Source organism: Urocitellus parryii, chromosome 12 (genome assembly GCF_045843805.1).
Source record: "Urocitellus parryii isolate mUroPar1 chromosome 12, mUroPar1.hap1, whole genome shotgun sequence".
NCBI lineage: Eukaryota > Metazoa > Chordata > Mammalia > Rodentia > Sciuridae > Urocitellus > Urocitellus parryii.
The window spans coordinates 29,222,769-29,242,061 of record NC_135542.1 but is presented as its reverse complement, the minus strand read 5'-3'; the positions used below and the strand labels follow the sequence as shown (position 1 = coordinate 29,242,061).

The window sequence follows — 19,293 nt, the reverse complement described above, 5'->3', positions numbered from 1 at the left end:
CAACTGAGGTGCTTGAGTTAAAGCAATAAGTTTTGATTTTTGTGCTGAAGTTCCCTGAGGCAGAGGTTATGCCTCAACAGTGGAGTGTGCTGAAGTTCCCTGAGGCAGAGGTTATGCCTCAACAGTGGAGTCCAGAGTAACCATTGCATATCAAGCAAAATATACCCCATCTTTTATAAAACTGCTTCCATCTGTGAAGTACTCCACATCAGGGACCCTGAGGGCTGGTCTGCCAGGTCTGTTCTGCTGGAGAACATTTCATCCATGACTTCAATATAGTTGTGATTAGGTTGTCATGGTCTGAGGGGCAGCAAAGTTGCTGGGTTTAGAGTCTGGATGACTTTAACATGGACACATGGGTTTTTACATAACATATCCTGGTATTGACCATTCTCTCGTTAGTAAATCGGTATTGTCCTTTGTACTCTAACAATATCAAATGAGGAACCCTGAAAACCAATTTCTGTCCCATTTTCAGTTTATCAGCTTTCAATACCAGAAGATCTGTGGCTGCAAGGGCCCATAAACAAGGTGGCCAGCCTGGGCTAAAGAGTCCAGCTGTTTGGGTAGATGTCCATGTCCCTAGCACCTGAGTCAAGACTCCCATAGCCACTCCAGACTGTTCATGGACATAAAGAAAGTAAAGCTTTGTGAGGTCAGGGAGCCCTAGTCCAGATGCACTGGGAGTGCTTGTTTAATGTTCTTAAAGGCCTTTTGCTTAGTTGGTCCCCATATTAGAAGATCCCATTCTCCCCCCTTTTGTGGCTTCGTAGAGAGGTTTTGCCATAATTGAAAATTGGGGATCCATATATGGCTGAATGCAGCAGCCCCCAAGAATTCTCTAGTCTAATGGCAGGTTGAAGGGACTGGAATTGAGCAGATCTCCTGTTTCTTTAGGGGTCCAGTTATTGTCTGTTCTGTTGCTCAGTCAGATGGTAACCAAGGTATTTGACTTTTTCTTGATAGATGTGAGCTTTTAAGTCAGAGTTCAGTGCTGTCCCAAAGATGGTGTACTCAAACCCCTGAGAGGAACTGTCATTTAGGGAAGGGAGGTATACACAGAGCCCCTGGTGCTTTAAGATGCAAGATTTTTTTGTTATCTCTCAGTGCAGCATGTTGGCTTCTGGGATTCTCCCACTCTTAAATCTAATGCAAATCGTAACAGAGACTGATGACCTGGGATATCATTTGTATAAAAGGCACCAATGTAAATATATCTATGGGCTGTTTGCGGAGGTTGGAGGGCAGGTTCTGTGTAGGTCTTGGTGTGGCAGCCACAAGGTGCCAACCTAGGTGTTGCTCTTTGACTGGGGGGCTTTCTCCTCCTGCCAGGTCCACCGTGGCAGGGAACCACCCCCCTCTCAGGTCACTGCATGGTTGCCTTGGCCCTGTCTGGCCAGTAGCCTGCCAGCAGCCCAGCCTCGCCCCAGCTGTGCGGTGAGACTAGGGACCATCCTCAGGAAGGGTCCACTTCTGTGCGTTGTGTTTCTGTGGGAAGACAGCTGGGGTCTCCTCTTGGGCCTCCCGAATGTGCGGGAAGCAGCATATCCAATCCAGAGGAGCCTGTCCTACAGTCTGGCTCTTTATAAATGCCTACGTGTATAGATTTATCCAGGTTGCGAACTATTTGTTTCTCATGCTGCATAGACACAGTATTTTTCTAATATTTTTTTCCTAGTACTGCCACAGTCAGGCTGGGCACAATCAGGAGCCACTTGTCAAAAGAAACCAACTTTATTTTTAGAACCACACACGCCAAACAAAACTGCTCCTCAGGAAAAACCTTCAGAGCCCAACTGCCACCACCGGCTTCCCACAAGCCTTTCAACCTCCCCTACTCCTCCTGCTCTTGAGGCCGATTGGCTGGGTCGTGTGGGCGGAGCCAAAAAAAGTCCCTCAATGATCAGCTCCATGGTTTGAAAGTGTGGGGAAACAGCCCAATGAGCATCACTGCAGAGGAGCCAATCAGTTGGCAGCTAGAAGTTGCTGGGGCCGCTGTGAGCCAATCATCAGCTGGCAGCTGGAAGTTTGCTGACAGCTAGAAGTTTGCTGGGGCCCCTTCGGCTGTGGCTCTCAACATCTCCCCCTCTCTGTTTAAACAACAAGCATGTGGCTTAGGGACCATGCCTGCCTTAGGTTGTCCAATAGTACATATGGTTCTTACCCGTTATCAGATGAGCTGACCTCAAGGCGTCAGCCTCCTGTCTTAGGTTGGTACCATTGCAATTGGATCTTACCGGTTACTGACTACTGGTCCAGTATACAGCCACACCTGTGGATAGATCTTTGTATCAGTGGGGGAGGGGGTGGGGGGGTGAGGTTCTTTGCCTCACCTCTCTTGGTCCCCAAATTTTAGCTGAACGACCATGACAAGCAGAAGGGAGGAAGATATACCAAGCCAAGTGACAGTTCCTTTTGGAAAAATTGTACCTCCGATGACATCATCAGCAAAAATACTCCAACACTACCACAAGTCGCTGCACCAACAGATAGTTCACAATGCATACAGGTGAGTTCACAATGCATACAAGTGATTCATAGTCCAGGCAAGTTCTGCAAGCAGTTCAGTGATGGCTATTGCAGAACCTGTAGATTGGTTTTATTTTTGTCTTCACCGGCACTGGGATGAAGATAGGAATTCTGGCAATAATGGCTAAAGAAAAAAATTATATAACATTCCAGAAGGCACTAAAAGAAAACAATTTTCTTTCTTTCTTTCTTTTTTTTTTTTTAGAAAACAATTTTCTTAACAATGTACCTTATCTTCAACAGAATTATTAAATATAATGAAAAGGAAAGGTGAAAGTAAACAAACAGATCTGTTAGCCTTTTTTGTTCATATATTAAAAGAATCCTCAATAGCTGTTTACCCAATTTAAATTAAACCATTTAAATCACGTGAAAAAATATATTTGGATCCATTTTTTCATGAGCGCTCATCATATATGATATATGGACATACGTACATTCAAACATATAACACAAAACACAAGTGTGCACACATAATATAATACATACAACACATAACATAATAGTAAAGGCCTTATAACTTTTTACAGGTGAAATCTCCATTGCAATGTTTAAAAACTCTATAGAACTGATCAGTAAAACAATAACCTAGGTCTGTATGAGCTCAAAAAACAAAATAGAACTTCATGATGTGGGAAAGGGAAATAATAAAATAGATACTGAAAAAAGCATCCTGGTTCTGTCGCAGATGTAAGAATATCCAAACTGGAGTTTTGGATATCAGTTGTTGTGGATTTGAGCCAAATCATCTTCTTTTTGGTTTGTAGAAATTGCTTTAGTTAATGTTTCTGGAATCCAAATCAGCTGCTGTTCTCCATGTGGAAACACATAAACAGACCCCCAACTCCAGACAGTCACTGGGTCAGGACCTTAGTTAATCTCTCGGGAATCTAAATCAGTTGCTGTTTTCCCTGTGGAAACACACAAACAGACCCCCGACTCCAGACAATTACTGGGTCACGACCCTTCCATTGTCCTGTTAGAATATCCTTTCAAAGTACTTTGGGCTTATGTACATTTTTTGGACACATATACCTTTTTTAAATATTTAAAAGAATTAGGAAGATTATCTCAGTAAATTTTTGCTGGTGTTTTCTGGGCAGAACTCAACTTTATGCAGATATGAGGGTACAAAACAGTGCCTCATAGTGAGGATGATTATTGAGTCCTTACAGGAGGAAGATTTTGTGGAATAATTTTTCACTTTTGTGTGTGTGTGTGTGTGTGTGTGTGTGTGTGTGTGTGTAGTGCTGGGGACTGAACCCAGGGCCTTGTGTATGCAAGGCAAGCATGCAACCAACTGAGCCATAACGCCAGCCAGTATCCTGTCTTGACCTTAGCGTCAGATATGTTTGTGTTCAACTCAGCAGTATGATCACCCTGATTTTTTCAGTTTGTAAAATCATATTCACTAATTTTAAGCTTGTTTTTTTCATAGGAAAAAAATGATATGAAAAAACAAGACTAAAATTAGTGAATATGCTTTTGAAACACAGACAAATATTTCCTAAGAGGCAAGACAGGTGGATTTCAGCCCCAAACATACAAAAAAGTTGTAAACTAAGGCAAACTTTTGAACCTGTAAATGATGTTTTTGAGGTTCCTGTTATTTCTAAGACACCTCTGCTGCAGTTGTCACATTTTGTTTCTATTAAGCATGGAAAGAGTATTTTCCCCTGAGAGAGCTACAGAGCACTGGGAAACTGGGGATCCAAAGGTAGATGTGTTTCTAAGAGAATTTAATGACCTTTCTGAGGGTATAATTTTTAGTGAGGCTGTTTGTATACGATACATGTACAAAATTTAGATTTGGGTAACAAGTAAGTTTATTTTATTTTTAAATATGTTTTTAAAGTTGTAGTTGGACACAATGCACTTATTTTTATTTGTTTACTTTTATGTGCTGCTGAGGATTGAACACAGTGCCTTGCACATGCCAGACCAGTGCTCTACCACTGAGCCACAACCCTAGCCCCACAGATAAGGTATTTTAAAGATGCATTGATAAACTAGGAAAGGAAGCATCCCTAAGTTAAGAGAAGCACTTGCTTTCTGTCCTTGTTTTTATTGCCAATCCATCGTGAGGACAAGGATTTCAGAAAAGGAAAAATAAGTTTCTTGCTGTGTTAGTGAAAGAGAAAGAGGACTCCTGACCCAGAGGCTGGAATTCTAACTGCCCTGGGGAATAATGGGTCCTTAATGATAAGGCTACCCTCTAGCTGTGCCCTATTAGGAGTTATAATTTACTCGATATCCTTGAAAGATGGCTATTTCTTAAATTTTCTGTTGCCAGCCTTGAAGTCTTGATTTTTTTTTTTTTAATTCCCATGGTGCAAGAGGTAAAGGAGAGATAATTGGCCAAGGACGGGAAGAAGGTTACTCTTGCTCCTCCAATGGTTAGGAATGGAGAGAGGGAGAAAAGGAAGGAAGAAACAGTAATTTAAAGAATAAGTCACAGTGGCAGAGCAGCAAGGGTTATGTTCATTTTCCCCACAGTCACTTTTTATGAAAAATTGGGTCCCTACATCTCTAAGGTTCTTCCTGTACAGATAGAGGGGTGGGGAGGGGTTTCTAGAATTAAAGATTATTGCCTGTTATAAATTATCTTTTGAATTTTTACTAGAAGGGAAGGAGAGGCAATTTTCGCCTTGGTGGTGACCTGGAAGAAGCACTCTGGTACAGCAGTTTTTTTGACTAATTGTTGTACATACTATTTTAACTAGGTTTCTGTTGTGGGTGGGGTTGCTATTTCTATATTTTCTGCCTTCTCACCATGATAAAAAAAAGGGTTCTCTAATGCACATTTCCTTGGTATTGGCACCAAAATAGACTTGTAGACCAGTGGTACAGACCAGAGGACATATAAACAAACCCATATAACTACAGTTATTTTATATTAGACAAAGGCACCAAAAACATACATTGGAGAAGATAGCCTTTCAACAAATGATGCTGGGAAAACTGGAAATCCAAATGCAACAAAATGAAATTAAGCCCCTATCTCTCATCATGTACAAAACTCAAAGTGCATCAAGGACCTATGAATTAAACCAGAGACACCATGCCTAATAGAAGAAAAAGAGGGCCCAATCTCCATCATGTTGGATTTGGTCCTAACTTTCTTAATAAGACTCTGGAGCATAAGAATTAAAATCAAGAATTAATAAATTGGGTGCATTCAAACTAAAAAGCTGCTTCTCAGGAAAAATAAACAATCAGTGAGGTGATAGAGAGCCTAGAGAATGGGAGAAAATTTTTACCACAGGTACATCAGATAGAGCACTAATCTCTAGGATATATAAAGAACTCAAAAATCTTAATATACACCACACACAACAAAAACAAACAAAACAAAACAAAATAAAAAACCAAATAACTCAATCAATAAATGGGCCGAGGAACTGAATAGATACTTCTCAGAAGATGATATACAATAATAAATAAATATTTGAAAAAATATTCATCATCTCTAGCAGTTAGAGAAATGCAAATCAAAACTCCTCTAAAATTTTATCTCCAGTCAGAATGGCAGCTATTATGAAGACAAACAACAATAAGTGTTGGTGAGGATGTGGGGGAAAAGGCACACTCATACATTGCTGGTGGGACTGCAAATTGGTGCAACTAATCTGGAAAGCGGTATGGAGATTCTTTGGAAAACTAGGAATGGAACCACCATTTGACCCAGCTGTCCCTCTCCTCATCTATACCCAAAGGGTTTAAAAACAGCATACTACAGGGACACAGCCACATCAATGTTTATAGTAGTAGCACAATTCACAATAGCTAAACTGTGGAAGCAACCAAGATGCCCTTCAGTAGATGAATGAATAAATAAAATGTGATATATATATTTATACACACACACACACACAACACACATGTATGTACATACACACACACAATGGAATATTAGTCAGCATTAAAAGTGAATAAAATCATGGCATTTGGAGAATATAATGCTAATTAAAGTTAGTCAATCCCTAAAAAACAAATGCCAAATGTTTCTCACAATGGGGTTTAGGGGGTGGGGAGCATTGGAGGATTAGACGAACATTAGATAGAGCAAATAGGTGGGAGGGGAAGGGAGGGGCAATGGGGATAGGAAAGATGGTGGAATGAGATGGACAACATTACCGTAAGTACAAGTATGAAGACACAAATGGTGTAACTCTACTTTATGTATGTCCAGAAATATGAAAAATTGTTCTCTATATGTCAATTTTGATGCATTCTGTAGTCATATATAACAATTTAATCCTGCTAATATCAGTATCCTTTTGAGGAGAGCATTTTGACAGATACCTATTCCCACTGCAGGTGGGTCTCATAATTTAGATTCCATCTTTTTTTTTTTAAAAAAATTATTTGTTCTAATTGTTCATTCATGACAGTATGATGCACTTTGACACATACAAAAATGAAGTATAACCTCTCATTCTTCTGATTGTAAATATGTAGAGTCACACCAGTCATGTGATCATATAGGCACCTAGGGTAATAATGTCTAATTAAATTCTACTTCCTACTCCATAGACACCCATTCCCACTACAGGCTGGCTTCTTGGCCTGTCCTTTTTAAGATGTGATTTCTGTTTTCCCTGTACATTGGGGTCTCCAGAAAGCATGTAACTTCCATTGGATATGCAATGTTTTGCTCACTTGTTGGGCCACTTCTTCAGTGAAAGATAGTTAATTGTCACTTTGCTTTGAGAAGGGAAGCCCATGTCTTAGGATCAGCTCTTTCCAGAGGATTTGTGTTTTTCTGGAGTCTTTTCTGTTCTGGTAGAATCAGTGTGACTCACACAGAGATGATATCTACCAATGCTAGCAAATATCTGCAGGTTCCTTTGACACAGGACGTTGGGTAAACTCTACTTGTCAATCATAGGAATATTATATTTTTACATATTGAGACATTATGGTCAAATACCTCAGTCTTTGGATTGTTTGAGTACAAAAGACACTGCTCTATATTTCTTGGTGAATAGTCCAATGGAGGCATGACCCTCACCACTGGGGCTTGGAGAAATTTGCCAAGGCACCCTTCCCACAGTGAACACTCTCATCAAAGTGTTTTATCAAGAGCAGGCCAATGCTTCAGGCAGAAGGATGAACCCACAGGAGTCTCGCTACACTTGGCAGTGTTATCCCAAAAGTCAAAACTTTCTTTGCCCCTATTCTTCTTCTCATCCATGAAAAGGTTTGCATTGGTCTGATTGAAGCTGAGTTTCAGGACCCTGATAAAGAGTCTGTTCTTTCTTGCCCTTTTGGTTGCTCTATCAGCAGTCTGATTTCTCCTGGCCACCTACATGTCAATATTCTGGTGACCATTATAGTGCATGATTGCCACCTGCTTTTGTGTGGCCACAGCCTATATCAATGCCAATCATTTCAAGGCCTTTATAAATGTCATTCTTAGCAGCAAGCACTCCTCTTTCTTTCCAGATAGCTCCAGGTGCTGACACTCTCAGGAGAGCATATTTTGAGTCAGCGTAAATGCTTACTTTCTTACCTTTGGTTGTTGAGAGCTCTTTTCAGAGAAATTAGTTTTGCATTCCGGGCTGATGTTTTAGCAGCAAAGCCTCAACTTTAAATATGTATTGTTCCTTGATGACAGAGTGTCCAGCTATCCACTGACCATTGTTCATGAACTTGCTTCTATCCTTGAAGATGCCATATCTAGTTCAATCATAGGCAAATGCCTATTTGCAAATGCCACTTGCTGAAGAGTCTTCTTAGCTTTCTGAGCAGTCATGCTGTATTGGCCCATTACTATCTTCTGGTAACATGGTTGCTTGATTTAAGGTGGCATGGTTTCTCTTGAGGTTGACATTTCTATTACTAATAGGGTGACCTGAAATCTCCCTATCCTCTCAGCAGTCAGCTTAAACCCATCATTATATTTCAGCAGTACCAGGACTCCATGAGGAACTCACAGAATAAGGGTTGACGTGGAGTGAGTTTCTCAGCCTCATTTAGTAAATCATAAGTGGTAGTCACATCTGAAGGCAGGAGGACACTTCTTTTTTTGTGTGGTCAAAATGTTGTGACAAGTAAGCTTCTAGCCACAATTTATGTCCAGTAACTGTATGAAAATTCCTAGTGCTGTACCTTGTTTCTCAATCATATATAGTCTTAATGTCTTTGAGTCAGGCAGGCTTGGGTAGGGGCTGTCATGATGCTCTATTTTCACCTCTCAAAGGCAGCTTGGCTTTCTGGTGTACAAGTTATATTTTTGGCTTTTGTTCCTTTTAGAGTTTCATAAAGACATTTAGTTATTAGTCTAAAAATAGGGGCCCAACTATGGCAGAACCATGACATTTTTAGGAAAACACCACTGTCTGTGGTCTGTGACACCTGAATAAAGCCTGTTCTCAATGTGGCATAGAAATTCAGGTTATTGGCTAATCTGGAATTCCAGATAAGGACTTTTTCTCATGTCCTTTTGTGTCTCTTCACCCAGCTTGTGTAATGGAGATGCAAGGCAAGACAGAGGTCAAGTCCTCCTTATTTACTTCTCTGAACCTCAGAGTTTTCTGGTTTTTTTTTTTTTTTTCCAACATAGACCTGGTTGCTTTGACCCACAGTGGGATGATTTCCAGCTCTCTGGGACTGGGCTGAGAAACAATGCTGGGCAAACTTTTGTTTTCTGATGTCTTCGTATCCTTGCACACTAAAGACAGTGTCTTTTTTACACCATCAACTTAGTTTCAGGACCAGTCAGACTCCTCATGCAACTTCATGATTACCTGCACGTGTAGAATTTCTTCCATTTACCTACCTCTGAGAGATTAATCCCAGTAGCAAGATTATATAATAATTCAGAAAGTCAATAGGTGACCTTTTTTTTTTATATAGTAAAACATCAGTGTTTTTCCTAGGCAGATTATAACAATTTGTGGCACTCTGAGCCAGAATTATTCCCAGGAATCTACAAGTGAGACCAATGTAGCCTTGCCCATGTCTTAAAGGGTCAGCAGCATTCAATCAAAAACACAGAGACAACCAGAGGGGATTCCCCTAAACCTTGGCCAACAGAAGGGAGCCTTTAAAACAGACCAGATGGAGAAATATATCCTATGTTCCCTACTGCCATATAGCCACAACTCTGACAACAATGGTGCCATACATGTCCTCAGAAAGAGGGACCAGACGTTCCCCTGTAGAGGGCCAGATGTGTGGAATCAAAAATTTTGGTGTGCGTACTGTAGGAGGTTACCAGATGTCCACATTATCATGTCACTGTATTCAATTTCCTTTTCCCAGAGTAGACTCATGATGGAGAAACCTACACCATTTAGTGAGAGAAGGCAAGTCCCAGAAGCCAAGGAGCCTTGGCAGCCACTAGGAAGGTCCCTCAAACCCTCCCTTTACTTACAAGTAGAGCTCCTCCAGAACAACCTGAGGCAACTCACCTGTCTCCTAATTCTCCAGGCTCAGCTGTCAGTGAGTTCATCAGTGTGGAAGTGGGGTTGCTCAGAGTGCAAGAACTGCCAAGAGGGCTGGAGCAGGGCACTCTCAGTTTTCTTCATCATACCAGATTTGATACTGAAAGCATGGTGTTTGTTCTCAATCCCGATTCAATAATGAGAACAAGGTTTTGATATAGGAAAAGGAAATTTTATTGCTTTGCTAGCAAAAGAGAAATTCAGGACTCCTGTCTAGAAACTGTGATTCTAATTGCCAGGTGTACAGAGGTCCTTTAAAATGGTGAATTTATGAAGGTCATTGGAGCCTAAGACTACCCTCCAGCTGTGCCCTGTCGGGATTCATAATTCATTTGTAGTCTTGAGAGAGTTATTTCTTAATAATTCTTGTGCCACATGTAAACTCTGGATTTCTTGGTTCCTATGGTGGCTCTGCTGAAGGAAGATTATATATAACCTGGCTTAAGCCCTGACTAAAGACAGGAAGAAGGTTAATCTAATATGTTTCATGATTATGAAGGATAGAGGGAAAAGAGACAGGAAAAATAAAGACAAGTCAGCTTTAAGATAAGCCACAGTGATAGAGCAGGAAGTGTAATGTTCAAAGCATGGAATGGATGCTGTTACTTTCATAGGGAGAATGAGGGGAAAAGGGTGCACTCAGACACTGCAAATTGGTGCAACTTTGGAAAGTACTGTGGAGATTTCTCAGAAATTTTGGAATGCAACCACCATTTGGCCCAGTTTTTCCACTCATCAGTCTATACCAAAGGACTTAAAGTCAGCATACTATAGTGACACAGCTACACCAATGTTTATAGCACCTGAATTCACAATAGCTCAACTGTGGAACCAACCTAGATGCCTATCAATACATGAATAGGTGAAGAAACTGAGTGTGTGTATGTGTGTGTGTGTGTGTGTGTGTGTGTGTGTGTGTGTATATATATAATATATATATATATATATATATTATATATATACACATACATACATACACACACACACATACACACAATGAAATGTTACTCAGCATTAAAAGAGAATAAAATTATGGCATTTGCAAGTAAATGGATGGAGTTGGAGAATATCTTGATAAGTGTAGTAAGCCAATCCCCCCAAAATTAAACGTGGAATGTTTTCTGATTAGTGGATGCTTATCCGTAATGGACGTGTGGAGTATGGAAAGAATGGAGGATTTTTGGATCGAGCAAAGGGGATGATGGGGAGGAGGGAGTCATGGATGTAGAAAAGATGATGGAATGAGACGGTCATCATTACCCCAGTTACATGTATGGTTGCACAAATGTTGCAACTTTGCATTGTGTACAACCAGAGAATTGAAATGTTGTGCTTCAGTTGAATTGAAATGCATTCTACTGTCATTTACAACTAAGTAGAACAAATAAAAAAATTAAAAATAACAATAAAAAAGGCTATGGATGTTGCTAGTGGTAAATCTATAAATAGTCCCTGGATTCAGTCTCTAATTCAAGATGAAATTTCACTGAATGTGAATACTTTTATTCATTAAGTAGTGGTTCCTTTCTCTTTTAAAACTGAATGAATAAAATTGGGAAGCAGGAAAGTCACAGCTTAGTGATTTCTAGTTAAATTTATCTTGAGCATATAAAAGAAGTTCCTTGGGAGCCTTGTGTTTTGTTTTCTGAGGCATGTATTTTCCATATAAGGCATTGAATTGTAGCAGTCGGTCCTGAGAAGGAGGCCTAGAGAAAGAGGAGAAAGATGTTGTTTTCTAGGTGTGTGGCCCAGGCTAGGGGCAGCATTGTATTTTCCCCCAAAGTACCTCATATTTGGAATGTGCACACCTTTACTTCTCTACCATTCAGGTTTGTGCTTAACTTGTTTTAGCTATTTTGTTTCCTTTTCTTCTTACAAAACCAACACTAACTCTTTAAAACATATATGCCCATATATACTCCCTATATTGGGAACCTTTTTCTTACACTTTCATTCAAGCCATGCCATGCTTACATGACATGCAGGATTGAACAAATAAAAAAACCTTTTTGATAAATGAACATCAGAAAATCTTGCTATTCTAGATTTCCATTGGGGATGTTTTTGTGTCTTTAGATGTTGCCAAAGGAGTGAACTGTGCTTTGTTTTCTTTCCGTCTGGATGCTCTGTCAGGTATAAATACAAAAGAGTCAATTAAATGCACATTGGTTGCATGTAGAAACTTACTAAGTTCTAAAAGAATAGAATGATTAGAAGAGACCCAAACTCTAGAATGCCAAGGAAAGTCTAATAAAGTTCCATATTATATCATTTTGTTTTGATTTGGCCACTGATATCACAGCAATGATGATGTGTTCTTTTATGTTGACTTACACTTTGTACCATTTGTTATATTATAGCTGTTTTAACCTTATTTGCTTGGTGTAAATGCTGTTTGCAGGATTTTCCCTATAAAGTTAATTTTTTTTCATTATTTTAAGGAATCTTGATAGGATTTTTCTAAACAGTCTACATAAACTTTTATCTTTGATATAGAACCCGTTTTTTTCTTAGTGCTTTTCATTTGTGCCTTGCTTTGGTGAACGTAGCCTTTGGCTTTTGATTACCAGGGTTATTGGCTTTGTTACTGAAAATTCTGAAGCAGACCACAGTCCTATAGACTTTCATTTTATTCTGCCTTCAGCTTAGAGACATACCTCCTTGCATTTTCAATGAAAGAAAAAAGTGCCTGAAAATTATAAAGTGTACCTCAAGATGAATTTGAATAACAGGGAGAAAATAAAGAGTATAAAAGACCCAGTAACTGTGGCTCTTATTTTATTCTCTATTGTTAAAAGTGTGTTTCTCAATAGTGTTTTTTAAAAGAGCATCCTCCCAAATTGATTTGTTTTACCAAATGGAAGATATGACTTATTCTTATTTGGATGAAAAATTGTCTGTTGTTTCCATGTATAAAGTTAACATTTTTATGTGTGCATATATAGTCTGCTCCTATGTGTGCTATGTGGCATATATAGTCTGCTGCAACCAATACTGCAGATGGATGGGTAACCAACACAGGTGGTGAGCCAGACTGGAAAATTAATTAGAAAGTACAGAAATGAGAAAAAATTCATTTACTAAAAGCAGGGGCATGGCAAAATGATTCAGCTGTGATGGAGATGTGATCTAACAAAAGATAGAGTCCAAGCAGTAGTTTATATGGATAGGTGCACCAAAGGAATTCATTCTTCAGGAACATGGGATGAAGATGGCAAAAACAACTTTTGGGGAGCTTAGCAGATTATGCCCACCTCCTCTCTACTTTTGGGTGGCTATGTTTAAATCTAGGGCTGTCCAAGCCAAGGCAGAGTGCATAGGTGGAATTTTACCTCCAGATTTCCAAAAAGCAAACTCCTTGCCTTGTGATAGCTCAAACAAACCCATAATTTATACATGTCTTCCAACATGTATAAGTTAAATATCATTTTATCAATCTGCTTTTGTTTCTTCTTAACATGTTTCCATTAGTCTTCTCATTTATAATCACTACCTGCTCTGAAATTTTTCTAAAAATTCACACTTTAAATCAACTTTTTAATGAATTTGTTTTAGTTGTTAATGGATCTGTATTTTATTTATTTAATATGTGTTGCTGAGAATCAAACCCACTGCCTCACACATGCTAGGCAAGCGCTCTACACTGAGCCACAATTCCAGACCTTAAATTGACTTTAATGCTCTCCTTTTTTTCTGAATTACAGGTCAAATAAACTTGGGTAAAAATTAGGTCTTTTACTGGGTGTTTGACAAAATGTCATAAAAATGAATATCGTTACTGCTATCACATTCTTTTGGATTTCTGAAAAAAGACATGAAAAGTACATAAATCCTTTGAAATATTTGAACTCCAATTCATCAAGGGTTTTTTTTTTTTTCCTACACTGGTCTACTTCATTTTTATGCAGGAGTATTTCTTGGCCCACTGGCACTAGGATTACCAGGTTGGAATTACTGCTACATATTTAGAAAACCATGTCTCATCCCAGAACTACTGGGCAAGAGTCTACATTTTAGTAAATCTCTGATTCATGGTTTTGATTTAAAATTTGAGAATCATCTTTTTTACTCACTATAACTTTTTTGTCTTAGAAATAGAAAATTTGTTTTATGATATTAGAGTTGCAATTAAAGTGTATATTTCTGTATTGATGCCTTAATTTTACATTCTACTTCATAAAGGTGACATATAAATATATATGTGTGTGTGTATGTGTCTGTGTGTGTGTATATATATATATATATATATATACACACACACATATTATGTATATATGACTTAACACTCTTTCTTCAGAATTATAGAGTAGAGAATATCACTGTTACAAAGTATTTTCTTGAATAATTAAAATTTACTCACCTACTTGAAAGCCACTTCTACTAACTCTGATTTTTATCTTCTTTAAACTTAAAAGCTCCCTGTTAATGATATTTTGGTCAATGTACTATCAATTTACCTATTTTTATTTCAGGAATCATTGGCATTCAGGGATGTGGCCATTGATTTCTCTGAAGAGGAATGGAAATGCCTGGAGCCTGCTCAGCAGAATTTATATAGAGATGTAATGTTAGAGAACTACAGAAACCTGATCTTCCTGGGTGAGCAGCGCTTCCCTTCAGAATTCATCATTAATCAGAATTCTTAATTCCTTCCCATGCAGAATATCTTTGGGAAGCTTCTGCTCTTCTTGAATGAGTTTCAGATTTTTGCTTTCAAGTAAAAGGATTGGGCAGGTTTCTTTTCCTCTTTTTTTTTTTTTTCCAGAGAAGAAAATATTACTTTCATTACTTTTAGTCCTTAATGTCTCCCTTTCTTCAGGTGTTATATACTCTTTTCTTTAGATTGGTAGTACTTACAGTAATTTTGTGATACCAAATGATGTGACCTACACATTAAAGTCCAATTTCTTTTCTTTACAGTACAAGAATGGAGGCATCAGTAGTCACAGGAAGGATCCCAAAAATAGTCATTTTATTTTCCAATGAACACATCTTATTGTCTCTAAACCGTATTTGCACACCTTGCTCTGGAGCAAAGGAGAGAGCCCTGAGCCATGTTCCCAGGTAGATAGAAATTCATGAATCAGAGGACACAGTTGAGAGGTCCAAAAAGTTCAAGGAGGAAGCCAAACTTCCAAATGTTGGTGGAGAAGTTATCATTTTCAATTGCTAGTGTTTTGTTTTGTTTCTTTGGTTAAGCCAAGTATCTCTTTTTGTACTATAGTATTTTTGATTTGTCCATATAAAAAACAGCCAATGGTAGACTATTAATCATTTTGGAAAAAAACATGGAAGTTATTAATGAATTCAAAAAGAGGTAAGCACACTGATACATGCTTGCAATCTTAGATAATGGAGAGGATTTGCAAGTGGATTTTGTTTAATGCCTGTTATGGCAAATTTTTAACACCATGTCTTAAACAATTTTAAAAGGGCTTGTGTGGAGCTCAGTGGTACAGTACCCTTGGGATTAATCCTAAGCACCACACATAAAAAAATTAAAAGTAGAATAACCCCAAGATCTGGAAATACAAATTATAAATAGGTATCCAGAGGGGATTAAATCAGTATGTTGAAGACATATCTCAAGTACCATGCTCAGTGCAATATGTGTCCATCTTTTGTTTAATAAATAAAAAATGTTTTTATTACCATTAATTAACAGTAAAAAGGAGATATTTTGTCACAGTAACATGGGATGATATGCAGTACTTTGCATTATGTGAAATAAGGCAGACACAAAACATAAATTTGTGTCTGTAATCTGATTCACATGTGGAAATCAGAACTGCAGAGAGTAAAATGGCTACAAGTACTGTGTTTTGTGAAGTGTTGGTCAATGTCTGCAAAGTATTATTGTAAGGGATATAAAAAGGTCAAGAGTTCTATTGTACCCATGGTGAGTGTAATGTATTATATTGTTTTCTGTGGAAGGAGCAAACCAAAGATTGAAAACAGAAGTACATAACAACTGAGCAATATGCCCAACCCTTTTTTAAATTTTTAAATTTATTTTATTTTGATACAGGGTTTCAGTAAGTCACTTATGGCATTGCTAAGTTGCTGAATGTGGCTTTGAACTTGAGATTCTCCTTCCTCTGCCTCCCAAGTATTGGGGATTACAGGCCTGAACCACCACATTAGCTAATATACTCTATTCTTGATGAATGCTAATAGAATGAATATAATTTTTTAAGCACTAAAATGATAATTACATTAAAACAGTGTACTTGTTAATTAGGTATATTTAGTCATTTCATTATTTATTTATATTTTATATTTTATTTATATTTTAAAATATACTTAGCAAATGAAATTTAATTTGTCAATGAAACAAATCAGTAAATAATTCAAAATTATAAAAATTTAAAACCAAGTTGTCTGTCTTGATTGTTATTTAGTGATTTTATTCATGTAATATTGATATTAGCCATGTGTGTGTGTGTGTGTTTATTTTTCTCATTAAAAAGATTTATCCCTATTTCTCATTAGAGATCATAAGCCCTTAAACCCTGTTGAATATCTGTATTATTGTCATCCAAAATCTATCTATTATATTCAAGTCTGTTTCCTGATTGACAGGAAGCAATTTTCAGACAGTTCCCCCCAAAGCCGGAAATGTTACCATTATACATTTTCTATTAGGTAGAATTGAGGTTGATTTGTGCACAGTGCTATATTGTGGAGGAGGAAGGTCTGGTGGATAATAGTAACACACTTTCCTTTCCTCTGCTCTACTGCCTCCTTAATAATATATTCATTATAGATATTGTGAATACTTGTTTGGGTAATTCTCAGAAAGAAATTTTGTCTGTCAATTGTTATTTAGTTTATATATTTATGGAGGCTTGTTGGCCTATGGTATACTGTTCTGCTACCCTGCTGGTGTCCTGACTACCTATAATTTCATGTTATATTTGTTAAGTATATTCCCAGTCTAATATGTAAAATAATTCCTATTTTTATTCTTTCAGCCATGAACTCTCATTATACCCAGAAAATTTCACCTGAGTCTTGCATAAAACTTTTTTTTAAAAAAGTGATAAAGAGAAGATGTAGAAATTGTGACCTTGACTATTTACAAAAAAAGAAAGTACAGGACAGTGTAGGTGAGAATGAAGATTGGAAATCCTATTATAAAGGACGAGACAAATCAGTAGTGCATGTCCATAATGAAAATTTTGTCAGCAGACCTGAAGAACATTTAATACCTCAGAAAAGTATTCCATATATAACTGAAGGACAAGTTTCTAAAAATGATCATTTTGAAAGTTTCTTTAAAAACTGTCCATTATTCAGCAATGAACAAAAAATTCTTTCTTGTTCCCAAACATACACTTTTAATTGTTGTGGGAAAGCCCCTGTGTCCTCATTATTGCTTAATCAAAATTCAGATACAGAGTTCTGGAAAGTATGGAACACACATAATGAAACAAGCAACACCTCTAACCAGGTTTCTACTCTTACCAAACACCAGAGAATTCATACTAGAAAGCATCCCTACAAATGTGAAGAAAGTGGCAAAGGTTTTAATAAAAGTTTACAGCTTAATCAACACCATACAATTCATACTGGAGAGGAGCTCTACAAATGTAAAGAATGTGGCAAAGGTTTCACTCAGAAAGGAAGTCTTACTCAACACCAGCGAGTTCATACAGGAGAGAAGCCCTACAAATGTGAAGAATGTGGGAAAGGTTTTACTCAGAGAGGAAGCCTTACTCAACACCAGAGGATTCATACTGGAGAGAAGCCCTACAAATGTGATGTATGTGGCAAATGTTTTACTAAAAGAAGTTACCTTACTCATCACCACAGGATTCATACTGGAGAGAAGCCCTACAAATGTAATGAGTGTGGCAAAGCTTTTAATAAAAGAGATCAACTTAGAATGCACCATAGAATTCATAGTGGAGAGAGACCCTACAGTTGTGAAACATGTGGCAAAGGTTTTACTCAAAGATCATGCCTTACTCAACACCAGAGAATTCATAGGAGAGAGAAGCCCTACAATTGTGAAACATGTGGAAAAGGTTTTGCTCAAAGATGTTACCTTGCTCAACACCAGAAAATTCACAGTATAGAGAAGCTCTACAAATGTAATGAATGTGGGAAAGGCTTCACTCATAAAGGGAGCTTTACTGAACACCAGCGGATTCATACAGGAGAGAAGCCCTTCAAATGTGAAGAATGTGGGAAAGGTTTTACTCATAGAGGAAGCCTTCTTCAACACCAGAGAATTCATACTGGAATAAAGCCCTACAAATGTGATGTATGTGGCAAGTGTTTTACTAATAGAAATTATCTTCCTCAACACCAGAGGATTCATACTGGAGAGAAGTCCCACCAATGTAATGAGTGTGGCAAAGCTTTTAATAAAAGAGATCAACTTACAAAACACCAGAGAATTCATAGTGGAGAGAAGCCCTACAGTTGTGAAACATGTGGCAAAGGTTTTATTCAAAGAGCAAAGCTTATTCTACACCAGAGAATTCACAGTGGAGAGGAGCTCTACAAATGTAATGAATGTGGGAAAGGTTTTAATCTAAGAGCATGGCTTACTCAACACCAGAAAATTCATACTGCACCCTACAAATGTGATGTATGTGGCAAATGTTTTACTTATAGATATTACCTTGCTCAACACCAGAGGATGCATACTGGAGAGAAGCCCTACAAATGTGAAGAATGTGGGAAATGTTTTATTATGAGAGCACACCTTACTCAACACCAGATAATTCATACTGGAGAGAAGCCCTACAAATGTGAGGAATGTGGGAAATGTTTTACTATGAGAGCACACCTTACTCGACACCAGATAATTCATACTGGAGAGAACCCTACAAATGTGAAGAATGTGGCAAAGGTTACTCTCACAGACAGTACATTACTCGACACCAGAGAATTCATAGTGGAGAGAAGCCCTATGAATGTGAAGAATGTGGGAAATGTTTTACTATGAGAGCACACCTTACTCAACATCAGATAATTCATACTGGAAAGAAGCCCTACAAATGTGAAGCAAGTGGCAAAGGTTTTACTCAAAGAGCATGCCTTCTTCAACACCAGGGAATTCATACCTGAAAGTATTGCTACAAATGTGAAGAATGTGGCAAAGCTTTTAATCAAAAACCACGCTGTACTCAATACCAGAGAATTCATAACTGGGAGAGGTAATTCAAATGTACATTCTGTTGCAGACCTTTTTTGGAATTGATCAAACATTACTAATCAGTGGAGAATTCATAGTGCATAAAAACCCCTAAACAATGTGAATACTGTGCCCAAGTCTTTACTCAAATTTCATATTTAACAT

At 37.9% G+C, this 19,293-nt stretch overlaps 1 protein-coding gene across 1 annotated transcript in view; it reads left to right on the top strand.

The window, feature by feature from the left end:
- Nucleotides 1-19,061, top strand: part of LOC113200620 (uncharacterized) — an 89,014-nt gene extending 69,953 nt beyond the window's left edge. Inside the window, 2 exon segments of the mRNA XM_077791729.1 lie at nt 17,434-18,814; nt 18,817-19,061. Of these exon segments, the coding sequence (XP_077647855.1) occupies nt 17,434-18,814; nt 18,817-19,061 (1,626 nt within the window).
- Nucleotides 19,062-19,293: the final 232 nt, after the last annotated feature.